This window comes from Gadus chalcogrammus, chromosome 14 (genome assembly GCF_026213295.1).
Source record: "Gadus chalcogrammus isolate NIFS_2021 chromosome 14, NIFS_Gcha_1.0, whole genome shotgun sequence".
In the NCBI taxonomy this organism is placed as follows: domain Eukaryota; kingdom Metazoa; phylum Chordata; class Actinopteri; order Gadiformes; family Gadidae; genus Gadus; species Gadus chalcogrammus.
The window spans coordinates 10,481,877-10,495,362 of record NC_079425.1 but is presented as its reverse complement, the minus strand read 5'-3'; the positions used below and the strand labels follow the sequence as shown (position 1 = coordinate 10,495,362).

The window sequence follows — 13,486 nt, the reverse complement described above, 5'->3', positions numbered from 1 at the left end:
TGAGAACAACTTGGACCATTTCATGTTTCCCTTCACTGCATTTTGTTGCTGTTGTTCCATAAAGGGGGGATATTATGCAACCAGTAACAAATGACACTCACACTCACACCTGGTGGCATCAACCATCTAAGTTATGCAAGTGAACCTTCCTTTTTGTGTGTGTTTTTTTGGTAACCTAACCCTATACAACTTTTCCTCGAGTCTGATTGAGTACATGTGTGTGTCTGTTTGTGGGATCAGCAGGAAGTGATGACGATGGTCAGGTGCAGATCCTTACTGTGGGCCACTCGTCCAATGAGGAGGGAGAAGGGGAGTGTGCCATGAGCTGCACACACTCCCAAAGCAAGCAGGACCTGCGGGTCACTATGCTGAAGAAAGGTATTGACCTGTATGAAGAGAAACACACACACACACACACACACTAACACACTCACACACACACACACACACACACACACACACACACACACACACACACACACACACACACACACACACACACACACACACACACACACACACACACACACACACACACACACACACACACACACACAAATTGCATTATTGTAACATATTTCTCACTCTGAATCTGTAACAGCAAAGGCAATAGATTGGATTCGGAAGACTATCAGGAGTATTGTATTCAAGGTGAAAATAAAGGTGTGAATAGATTATGCAGTTTTCTAGATATGGAGCTTTTTAAGACTGTGAAACAACATACTAGATATGAAAAGCATACTAGATATGTAATATCAGAAGTCAATATACATTTGCACCCTGAATCTTATGTTCTCCAGCATGGACGCAATAACAAAAATCTGGAAATAAAAAAATTATTTCCATTCATAATTGTCTTAAATATTGCAGTCTTTTGAATCTAAAGAACCTTTGAGAATAGGACATTTCTATGTTTATTTTTGACATTGGTGTCAAATTACCCAAAAATACAAATTCTAAAAGAGCTGGAGTTAATTATTGACGTATTTCTTTTAAGGTATTTCGAGTAGCATGAATTTCGACGAGGAAGACGATGATGATGACGAAGTGAGCTCCAGTTCGTCCCAGCTCAACAGCAACACACGGCCTGGCTCTGCCACCAGCAAGAAATCCTGCAAGGTATACAAAACACAATCAATGCATTTAGCAATATGGCAGCAACATAATGGCTTTGCAGGAGCCTTGACTATTTCCATTGTGTATTTTGACAAGTAATTGTTTGTATTTCCTCTGTAGCCTCAAGCACAATTTAACGAAATTTCCGTCCTGTTGCTATAGTTGTAGTATGCACTCAGTAGACCAGTTATGTCTTTGGATTATAATGACGTCCATCTTGTTTTTGTCTTTGTGTTTCATAATGGAGGCAAATTGACAGTTTGTTCTTGCTTTTGAACAAGCAATGTTCTTTACCCAGTCCTAGCTACAGTCACCATGTCTTTTTAGGGGAAATATATAAAGAACAGGCAAATATTGTATTCCATTTTACTTTTTTTCTACTCCTTTTTTCCCTTAAACCTCAAGTTCATAACTACACCTTGCCCTTATTGTGGGAAAATGTCCTAAAATAAATCTTGTTATTCTTCACACCCCAGTGGATCAGACTCTTTACCTTGCTGTCTTTATAAAGATAGTCTCTTTGTGGTGTCAGAGCTCTCAGTTGATATGTAACGCCAGGCTCCGTCTGTCTGTCCTGCCTGTGACATGTAGGCTTTCTCCTGTTCTAGACAACTTAGCTCCCATTCATGATGGACTTTGAACTTATTCTTTATTTAGTTTCGAAACAACTTAATCTTACCTGAACATTTTTGGGCTATTTAGGCTTGTATTGGCTCATTAGGGAACCTGATGGGGTTCTAACCGACCTGGAAGTAGGGATCCGTCTTGGTGTTCCCTCTCAAAGTGGCTTCCCTGATAATTAGGGGACCTGTAACCCTTTAGAGGGCTAAGAGGTACTATTTGTAAGAATCTGAAATTCCTTTTCAATACTGACCCCTCTGACTGGTAGGTGAAGTATCAGGCTTCTCAAGCTTGTGCATACAGAGTACTGGAGTGTGAGCCTAACCCCTAATCCTAACCCTAGACAAGTCATGAATAAACGTTTGTTAAATTATTTAATTGATTAAAAAGTTAAGAAAGAACAGACATTTTCCGCACTTCCTTCTTTTTTCCTGACAAAACCTCCCAGATTACTAATCTGCCCACAGGCTTTTCGGCACAACTGAGAGAGCCTGGAAAGTTGTAATTTTTCTAATTAAATTAAAACCTTTTCATGGATTCGGAATTAAAAGTGATTTATGGATGCACAAATCTTACACCTTGTCTCTTTCAGCCTAAATCACATAGAGCGCAAATTACACTTCAAATTTGTAACTTGACCTAAAAAGGATACGGTATATTGTTATATATCGTCATAACGGAGCCAAGTACACATAGCGTGAATGTAGCAGGGTTGTATTTCTTGGCCGGCTTCATATTTTGCGTCTGTCCCGCCTGTGTGCTTGGGCTTCAGGGTTAAGACGGAGGCCTGGCTGGAATTGAAGGGCTGTACTCAGGAAATTGGTTTGACTTGTCCTGCAGGAGGCAGCGTCCGTTTCCACCCCCCCGGCCGGTGAACCCTGCGTGGACGTGGATGACCTCGAGGAGTTCTCCCTGCGCCCGGCCCCCCAGGGTGTGAGAGTGAAGTGCCGCATCACCAGGGATAAGAAGGGGATGGACAGAGGCATGTACCCCACCTACTACCTCCACCTAGAGAGGGAGGACGGCAAGAGGGTGAGAGACCGGCAATCCATGAATCCACTCTCCAGCCAATCAATGATTAGATTAATTAATTAATCAATGGATGGGTTCATCAATGAATCGATGAATCAATTGATCAATGAATCGATGAATCAATTGATCAATGAATCGATTAATCAATTGATCAATGATGGATTGATCAATGAATCGATGAATCAATTGATCAATGATGGATTGATCAATGAATCGATTAATCAATTGATCAATGATGGATTGATCAATGAATCGATGAATCAATTGATCAATGGATGGATTGATCGATGAATCAATGGATCGATGAATGATCAATTAATCAATTAATCAGTTGATCATTCAACCATTGTTCAGTTCATTCATCTATCACGTGTTAATACAGTTACATAGTATTTTTTGGGGTACTGCTGTTGGAGAGAATTCTATAATTGCACACTAATCTGTCTCTTGGATGGGCTTGCTCTAGGTGTTCCTGTTAGCCGGCAGGAAGAGAAAAAAGAGTAAAACATCTAATTACCTAATTTCCATCGACCCCACGGATCTGTCTCGAGGGGGAGAAAGCTTCATCGGCAAGCTGAGGTGAGGCCTCTGCCCTTGTTTTTATTTCCCATCGACAGTAATCCACAGAACTGGGTTCATTTTCTGATGGCAATCTATAGGATCTGTGCTGCTTGAAGGTTGCTTCAGACATCGGGTTAAGTTACCCCATGTATCATGTATATACGGTACAAACGGAAAACAAATGAGCCAAATGTATAACGTTAAAACCTTCAGATATGGGAACATCAGGTTCCCACATCTTGTTATCTTAGTCAGAAGCAGATCCTTTACTCATACACTGGGAACAAAACGCTGTTACATAAGTATCAATTTCATGCGACCCCAGAAAAATACTGAGTATCAATTTGGTTTTGTTGACTGTTGTGTCTCTCTGGAGAGACAGTCAGGCGCGGCCCTCCCTACAGGCGGGTCAGGCGGCCGCCTAGAGCGCCATTTAGAGGGGGGGCGCAAAATCATAAATGCGCGAAAAAAAAAAAAATCATTTATTAGCCACGTAAGAACACGCGCTCCCCCCCCCCCCCCCCCCCCCCCCACCCCCCCCCCCCCCGTCAACAATCGCTACCCCCCCCCCCCCCCCCCGTCAACAATTCGCTTCACCCCCCCCCCCGTCAACAATCGCTTCATACACCCTACCCCTCGCCTAGAGCGCCAAATGTGCTGGGGCCGCCCCTGGAGACAGTAATTGGTTTAATGCTTATGCCTGAATGTCCAGGAGCCTGAGGGAGAACATGTTTTCAGCTAGATTTCATTTGCAGCCATGGGGGGAATGAGGAGTTCAATAAGGTCATGAACACACCATGCTGGGACACAGTTAGTCTGTCTACGCATCAAGGCACACACACACCATGTATGCATGTATATAAACTGTAAACATGTTTGTGTGTACCTACACATCAGTGTGCGCGTGCGTGCATGTGTATGTATGTTTTAGTCTCTGTGTTTTAGACCATATGCATGTCTAGTTAAAAACGTGGTTTCAAAAATAAATGGATGAGTGATAATTATTTACTTTTAATTTAAATCGAAGGTTGATGAATACTCTATGTCTTGCTCCTGCCTGCCTTGGCCAGAGCACTCACGAAAAAATTATTTCTAGTCTCAATTACTTTTTTTCCTTCTTCTCTGGTTAATTAAAGGTAAAATAAATATGATGGGTCATTTAATGAATGGCAATCTAATAATTATAATCTGAATACTGGAAAATAGAGTTTCGTATGTACATGGCTTTGTGTCCTTTCTAGTCTACATCAGGAGGGCTTCACGCTTGTAGATATTAAATTAATCATACAATGTTATCATGTCTGCTTTAGTATCTTGTTCCAAGCCCTTGGAGGCATGAACCGAACATGGCTCCCTGCCATCCACAACGCAAGCGACGTGCTGAACTGCCTCATTAACATACTGGCCTGGTTTCATCCCCTCAAACCCTGCCCACTTTGAACAAATACTCTGTAATCCACAGTCTGGTGTCAGTCTCTTGAGTGATATTCAGCTGTAATTATTATCAAGCCAATCAGCATCTTGTAGGCGGGACTTCAAGAGCTATTTTTAAAAGAAATATCAGCTCACGTTACTTTGGAATCGGTATACGCTTAGTGATTGGTTTAAGTGGAAGCAACCCCCGCCCGCCAGCAGCTCAGACAGAAGAAACGTCAGACTAGATTACGAAGTGAAACGAAGTAGAATCTCAGGCTATTAACATACAGCCTCTACCATTACACTGCACATAAAGCCAACAGTTTAAAGTCTGGTTGAGATGGTACGCAAACAAAGTCTCATTGATTTGAAACTCGTTTATAACTGAAGAACTGAGAAAAGTTGTGAGATAAAATGAGTGATTATGTCGAATGCGACTTTATTGAGTATTACGAACCCAATTAGTATCCAGGGGGATAAGAGGAGAAACAAAGAATATAGTTCTGTGGGACAAAGAGGTTAGAGGCAAAAGGATAATTCAATGAATTAAGATAACAAAGAATCACTTTCCCAAATGGGGAAAGAACACAACGAAACGACACCTGGTTTGGTTGTAGACAAAACTACAACCAAACACCATCTAACCAAAGTAGCTCATTCTACCAGTCCAAAGAAATATCACAAAACACAGCACTTCATTCACTAGGTTCCACCCACGCAGCACGCTGACTGCAGGATGGCCCCCTGGCCCTGTAATACTGTCTGCTTCCAGCTTCTATACATCTCACTCTGCCGGGCACAGGTGCACTCAATTGCCTGATTGCTAGAGTTGCAGGAAGGAGGGGGAAGGGCATCAAACTGGGGGATGAACACAGACAAACACAAACAGAGCACAACAGGACTGTGCCTGGGGAGTCTTATGGCGGTGCATAAATAACGCTTGCTGATGTCATAGAAACACTCCACATTGGTTCTCCTTGATTGCACATTGGAGGGGGACTTTTTCATGAATAGCTTGCAACTAGTGGGCTAGTTTGACAAGGTAAAATCACAACTGATATTCAACAGTAATATTTTGGCAATACTGGTTTAAAGGTCCTCAGAATAAATGGTAAGGGTAGACTGCAATCTAGTTAAACGCTAAGAAAAATCATGCTGCAATAATAAACATATTATTGGGATAAATTAGCTAAATGAGCCGTGAGCCTAATGTTCTGGCGACTTAGAATGTCACTTCACACTGTCTGTTGGAACTAGGAGCCTCTATCTAATAGTCATACATTCCCTCTCTGTATCCCCCCCCTCTCTTCCTCATCTTCCCAATGTATTTCCCCACATATTTTACTCTCCCTCTCTCTGTCACTCTCCCTCTACCCATCTCTCCCACTCACTCTCTCTTTTTCTCCCTCCCTCTCACTCTTTCTTTCCCTCCCTCTCTTCCCCTCTGTCTCTTTATATTCTCCCTCTCGTTCTATCTGCCTCTGTTGCTCTCAAACACATAAGTGCTGCTGCTGTTGCTGTTACTCTGTGTGATTTTCTCTTTGTCGTCGTTCTTGTTTCCTCCTGGCCAGGTCCAACCTCATGGGGACCAAGTTCACTGTTTACGACAGCGGTCTGAACCCTGGCAAGAGCACAACAAGCTTGGAAGCCACCAACCTGCGGCAGGAGCTGGCTGCCATCTGCTATGTGAGTCGGGTTCAAACATTAGTATTTTTTTATTCAACCTTGTTCGTGTTATTGTTATTTAAACCTGCACTGCGCAACTTTTCTTCACTCCATTAAAGAACTAATCGGAATAATTTACGTGAAGCTTCACCTGAATATAATGTACCCATACTTTAGCTTCAATTCAGGCCAATTGAGGCTGCTAATGGAAAAACCTACGCATGCACATGCAGGTTTAGCACTTATTTTACAAGGGTGACCTGGCCAAGACAGCAGCAGAATACAATAAAATAGATAAAGCATACAGTAAACAACAATCAACATCACATGAGAAAACATTATTTTACACACTGAAGCGTTCAGTGCCATCTTTCACCATGGACTTAAATTGTGTCAGAGAGACGCACTCCCATAGTGTCTTGTTTTTAAACATCTTCCATGATGATGGGCCTGAAACTAGATGACTTTCTGGCAAACTTCTGTCCTCACATAAGGGACAGTCGATCATTGGGTCATTTGTCCTTACCAAGACATCATAGTTAGTGTCTCTCCTGTGACACTCAAACATCCCACATCAGCACTAGCGTTATCTGGGATTCAGCACTCCCACCATGTTACAGCAGAACTACCGGAGGAAGACGGCACAGAGCCTTGGCCGGAAGCCAACAACTACAAGGGTCACGCCTTGTTTGCTATTCTGTTATGGAGATATTCTCAAAAAGAAAATTAAATTGAGTGATTATAATTAGTGTACTTCTATAGTGGCCAACCTGCCTTGTGTTGATTTTAAATCTTTACAGGCACCTTTTCTTTTTACATTTGACCACTCCTGGCCATAATTGTGTTCTATTGTGTTCTCCAATTACACGCTCACAGTGAAAGAGAATGAAACGTCCCGTTCACCCAGATTTCAGTTTGTCTCCTATCAGACTTGAGATTTGTAGACTGCCAATAGGGTGTCAACTCATCGGCCAAATATGGGTTGACTATGTCAACATTATATTATGGTCTGCCAAGCAGGAAGAGATATATTTTTGTATTAAATATAATAAATATAGTAAATATAGTATAAGTATGTATCGTAAATATAGTTAATATAATAAATGTATAGAAATAATGGACAGAACAGAATTTCTTAATTTTTAATAAAAGCTCAACATATAACTGAGAGATGTATCCACTTCACGCCAGCCAAATATCTTGTCCGGAAAAGGTCAAAAATATATTAATATCAACCAAAATACCCAATCTTGAGAGGATTTGTGGTTTGGAACTCTGCAAACTCTCCCCATCTATTCCCATTAGTGGGCTATTGGTGATATCAATCCCCTTGCCACCTTGACGATTCTTAATCCGAACCTCTCAATAAGATTCATTATTAGCGCATGCAGGAGTGAACTTAAGGTCAGAGTCTCCATTCTCAGGCTCTGGGGTGGTACCAGTGATATATTGTGCTACCGTCAGAAACATTGAAATGGCTAATAACAAATGACAACAGGTATAAAAAGAAGGTTGCTCCTAGGGATTGTACATCAGAATGCATAATCTTTTGGTGGCAATATTAGAGCACCCATGAGAGCTGTAGTACCATACATCAAAGTAATTATACTGGTACCTAGGTTAATGAAGTCTTTGTTTTGCCACGTGTCGCATGAAAATGCAGTGGCAGTTTCATACACAACAATGTCTCCTCATAATGACAAATCATTTCACAATTAATTACTAAACCATGACCAAAAAAACATAAATGCTAATACCGGATGCTCCTCTTCTCCCAAAATGGCAGCGGTCATTGCAATGTAACTTTGCAATGTACAAGCCCTCTTGTGTGACAGAACCTATAGGAGAAGTTTGTTCCTGTTAGGGAGGACGACCCTGCAGTTTCTGTAGTATATGGGTAAAATAAACCTTTAAAAAATAAGCCATTTAAAAACTTTACTTGGACAGAAAGTATTTCAATCCTTAAAAAAAATGAGTGTACTAGAGGTGTGGTCCTAAATGTGCAGTCCTAGAAATATGATCCTGAAACTACAGCCCCCTCTATTGCAGAAACATACTATTGACCAACAGACCAACCGAGGCCGCAACCTCTAAACATGGTGCGTTTGCCATAATTTTACAACAAGGTGTGACATCAACTTCTGAATTTCCTATTGCAGTGGTCTTTGATATATTTCAACAGCATTTATATCTTATAAGTCATACCTCATTCAGTCATTGAATATTTCATTCATATTTCTTCCAAAAATAGGAAACCAATGTCCTAGGATTCAAAGGACCACGCAAGATGAGTGTCATCATTCCTGGAATGAACATGGATCATGAGAGGGTCTCAATTCGTCCACGAAACGTACGTTGTATCAATGTATCCCTCATGTATACTATATACTGTACACAATATAAATATATACACTATGTTTTTTTTGGTGTATATGACAGCGAGTGCGTGTGTGTGTAAATACATTGAAGCATGGAGTTATTTGTTTTTAATGACTGTAAAAAAGAATAAATACAATTAGTTTTGATAATAATGTATTTTTATTATTATTTTAAAAGTGGGGTCAGGTGGGTTCAGGGGGGGCCAGGCGGTGGCCCGGTGGTGGCCGGGTGGGGCCGGACGGGGAGGGGCAGGGGGTTGGGTTCCCCCTGTTAAAGCCTCTGGGTTCTGGTTCCATAGGACCATGAGTCCTTGCTGGCCCGCTGGCAGAACAAAAGCACGGAGAGCGTGATCGAGCTGCACAACAAGACTCCTGTGTGGAACGACGACACCCAGTCCTACGTGCTCAACTTCCACGGGAGAGTCACGCAGGCGTCCGTCAAGAATTTCCAGATCATCCACGACAACGACCGTGAGTTACAGATTATTTATATGCACGATAACGTTTTATTTATTCTCCATATGCCAGAAGTAACCAAATGATGATATCTGGGACTCATCCCACACAGACAGGAGGAATGGGCTTAATTGGACATTTTGTTAGCCAGTATGTGTTAGTGTCTGGAAAATACTGGCTGCCGTTCATCTCTCACACTGGAGTGGGTGTCAACCCCCCCCCCCCCCCCCCTCTCTCACACATACACACACACACACACACACACACACACACACACACACACACACATACACACACACACACACACACACACACACACACACACACACGCACACACACACACACACACACACACACACACACACACACACACACACACACATGGGCAGCTTGGGTGTCTGTAAAAACGCTACATATCTGCAACTAATTATTGTGATTTAAAATAACCCTTATTATTATAGTTGTTATTATGCATAAATTATTTATACTGTAGCCTATAACACAGAAAAGTAATTGGGTTTATTGGTACAATATACAGTCTGCAGTGTATACCACTTTATCTTTGCTGTTATGTCACTTGTTCTCATGAATAATTTGTAGTTTTCCTGAAGTTAACGCAGAACACATCTCCGTTTGTACTTTGTTGCTATAAAAGGATGTCCAGTTATTTGTAATGATGTTATTTTCTCTCACAGCTGACTACATCGTGATGCAGTTTGGCCGTGTAGCAGAGGATATCTTCACCATGGACTATAACTACCCGATGTGTGCCCTGCAAGCCTTTGCCATTGCTCTCTCCAGCTTCGACAGCAAGTTGGCCTGTGAGTAGCAGCATCCACATCCAGCTTCCTACTCCTGAAGGACTTGAAGATTATCAAGAGCGAGCCCATCATGCTCTCGCTCGTTCTGCAGTTTCTGCCCCCTAGTGGTTGGTCTGAGATGTGCGCTGAAAAAAAACAACGAATTATGGCATATATATAAGAGTGCCGTTTGTGGCTCAGCGTCTGAAAGGATTTTGGTAGGTAAAACGGAACAAGCACAACGAGTAATCCACTATCAATGTCTTTTCTAACCACATCTTTGTGATTTTTTTTCTTGTTTCCTTTCGCTCTATGTGTAACATACAATGTGAATTATAGCACTAACCGCTCCCCTTCTCTTCAGTTTCATGGAATTAAAGGGATGTATCTAATCGTTAGGTAGGCTGCTGCTGTCGAAAAAAGGAGAAAGGTTCAAACAGTTCCTCAAGCATGAATATTGCTCATACAGTCCTTGAGTTACAAATAACTTGTAAAAAAATAACATGCACGTCAGATATTTAGTATTTATGTTCAGTACAAGTTTTATTTATGTCCGTCTTCTTTTCACCTCAATAGATAGTTTGGTGGATCTGTAAAAACGAATACGACTCCGCACTAAAGTACTTTTGGTACATGAATAGAGCAAAATCATTTTCAGTAAAAGGAAAAATGCCTTTGCTGAAATTGATCAAAATCCATGACAAACACTTCTATAGGTAAGATTCACTTATGAAGTCTTACTTACTTGGTCATAAGAAATAAGAATACTATTAATTAGATTAACAATTAAAAACACAGATTTGTTTTAGAAAAGACATACAATATATTTTGTATAAGTGATCAGGGTTGTCATATTCTTATATCATACAAAGATTTTATTGAAGAACTCTTGATTTATAAATGAATGGGATGTATGGATTAAATGATTAGTGGATGATTAGCAACAGCAAGTTGAATGAGGACAGATATTAACTAAAATCCTTGCATCAAAACATTTGGCTTCCAAGTTTCCCGGTTGAAAAGTAAGCAAATGTTGTCTTTCACAAAGATAAGCAAGTCAAATTCATTCCACCATGTTAATGTTGTGTACCATTTGAACTAGGAAGTTTGTCTCCTTTTTGCTTCAATACATGTTGGTTCCCTGAAGGATGATGAACCCAGCCCCTCTCCCTCACTCCCATCTCTCTCACTTCCCTCTCCGTCACTTCCCTCTCCATCACTCACCCCTTGCACTGTTCCACAGAACTTGTGTAAAATACTGTGTCCCCCGATTGCTGTCTTAGAATGTACTGTGTTGAATGAAAGGTGCACTTTACCTTAAAGTCTATGGCAGATGAGATATAGCTGTGCAAACATTATTGTGCCTTCGACGACTAATGAGCTGAGCTTTAAGTGAGCAAATGGCCGTGTAGCCGGACTTAAAAAAAATAAATAAAGCACTCTTGTTAGGTGTTAAATCAGTGAATTAAATCTTCTAATGCACAATACTAACAGGTTGAGTATGGGCTTGGATAGCAAACAAAAGGAAGATAGGAACAAAAAAAACACCTCTGATCATTGGAATTCATTTTGATAAATATCCTGCCAGCTAGGAATTACAGATTGCATTATAAAAGCCTCAACACTCTTTATACTCTGCAGTTTTATTTTAATGACCTTTGCGTTCTTTTTCTGATAAGATTCAAGCCTGGCCCACAAAAGGCTCTTGGATGAAGGTTTGACTACTGCCCCACAAAGTAGTTCCATGTTGTAGCAGTACAGTTATACCAATACATGTTTGCAACGTCAATATAGACTAGTATACTAACCACATGTTCCGTCTCACATTGATTTTATACTCGGCCCATCATGAGCAAAGCATAGAGCTGATTGTGAGCATGTCTAGATTATGTGGCAAAGGATTACTGATTTTCATATGAGCTAATTGAACAAACCTCCTTTTACTTTTTATGGGTTGGATCAAATAATTTCACAGATATAAGACAGTATTTTGTATTTTATTATCATTAAATATAATCATTTGCTGAATGAAGGTAAAAGAGCAGAGAAACAATCACCGGATGTTCTCAAGTGTTACCGTGGGTTTTAAAGAGCTCTGAATCAGATGTGTTATTCTTGTAATTAATGTGTCATATTTTAAAATGTTCCAAGCAAATTATTGATACTCCTGCAAAAGACTGCTTTTCATACATATTTCCAGGAACCAGATGTTCCTTCACTACATAAGTGTTTCTAGTGATTTTGTTGTAAAATGTGTAAAATGTGTAAAAGATACAGTGTTTGTATACATCCAGTTATCACAAAATAAACATACATTGATTTGACTATTCTTTGCATTTATTGATATAATGTGCTCATTACGTCATTTAGGAGCAGAGCACATGATTTGTAGACAAATACAAAGCAGGATCTACTCTCTCTTTACATTTGAGCTATCCCCTCATGTTCCACTGAAATGTATCTAAACAGCAACTTTACACAAGCTTATGCTTAGCTTTAAGTTTTTAACATCTTCATTTCATTTTACAAGAGGTAAAACATACAGAAGCTTAAGTTGGTGTAAGAAGTATCTTTGCTTTGTGGAGGGACTGTGAAATAATCATTCTTTGTGTTAAATTAATAATATCATATATAATTTACCTTCGTCCTCCCGTACAAACAGATACTTTCAGCGGTTTTGTTTGTTGCAAGTAACACCTTTAGTCTAAGCAATACATCTCATTCTTTCTACTATAGACAGAGCCATAGGTACATTTTAAACGTTTAAGATTCATCATCTTTAAAATGGTCACTGCCATTAAGTTACAATTGAGGTTCTGTCCTATTGTCATGGTGTGGCCAATATCCGTTTGACTCAACATCTTATGGGAACTATTGTATTCCATCCATCCAATAGATGGAGCCAAAGATAAGATAGCAAGTCAAGTTTTCACAAAATTCACAAAAATCACAAAATTGTGGTATGTCCTTTCAAAAGGTATTGGAAAGTTGGACTCAGTAGACATTTCTGAAAATATATTTTTAATCTGGCATTCAATTACTATTCAATTTCCTTCCTACTCTTTGAACTTATTCTTGATCATTTTTTTCTTTCAAGTTGTCCTACGTTAATGTGATACGGTTGTGCTGAACTGTGAAAGCACTTTGAGGTGCAAAGTCTGTATGAATGGTGCTAGATAAATACAAGTTATTAAGTTATAAAATATAAATAAAGTTATTATTATTTAGTCTGGAACGGTCATCGAGTTCTCTGTTGATATATTTATTGAGTGTTTATTAGGTATTCAGCTCATGCCAACTTATATGTTAATCTTTCAGAAAACATACACACTGTATTCTGTTGACCTTGCCTTTCCATGCCTTTTACTGTTTAGGGCCAATCGTATTCCTACAAAAATGTAAACAAATCACATTAAGAAAGATTCCAAAGGAGTCCTTTAT

General features: G+C 40.0%; 1 protein-coding gene across 2 annotated transcripts in view; it reads left to right on the top strand.

Annotated features, from left to right (window-relative positions):
* Positions 1–12,349, top strand: part of tub (TUB bipartite transcription factor) — a 32,125-nt gene extending 19,776 nt beyond the window's left edge. Inside the window, exons 5-13 of one of the 2 annotated variants that reach the window (XM_056607514.1) lie at positions 241–378; positions 998–1,119; positions 2,578–2,769; positions 3,236–3,348; positions 6,318–6,432; positions 8,663–8,761; positions 9,089–9,260; positions 9,941–10,066; positions 11,725–12,349. In XM_056607514.1, the coding sequence (XP_056463489.1) occupies positions 241–378; positions 998–1,119; positions 2,578–2,769; positions 3,236–3,348; positions 6,318–6,432; positions 8,663–8,761; positions 9,089–9,260; positions 9,941–10,066; positions 11,725–11,798 (1,151 nt within the window). In that variant the 3' untranslated portion in view covers positions 11,799–12,349. Of the gene's footprint in view, positions 1–240; positions 379–997; positions 1,120–2,577; positions 2,770–3,235; positions 3,349–6,317; positions 6,433–8,662; positions 8,762–9,088; positions 9,261–9,940; positions 10,897–11,724 lie in introns of those variants that run through there. The other variant, XM_056607515.1, reaches the window with a different exon arrangement.
* Positions 12,350–13,486: the final 1,137 nt, after the last annotated feature.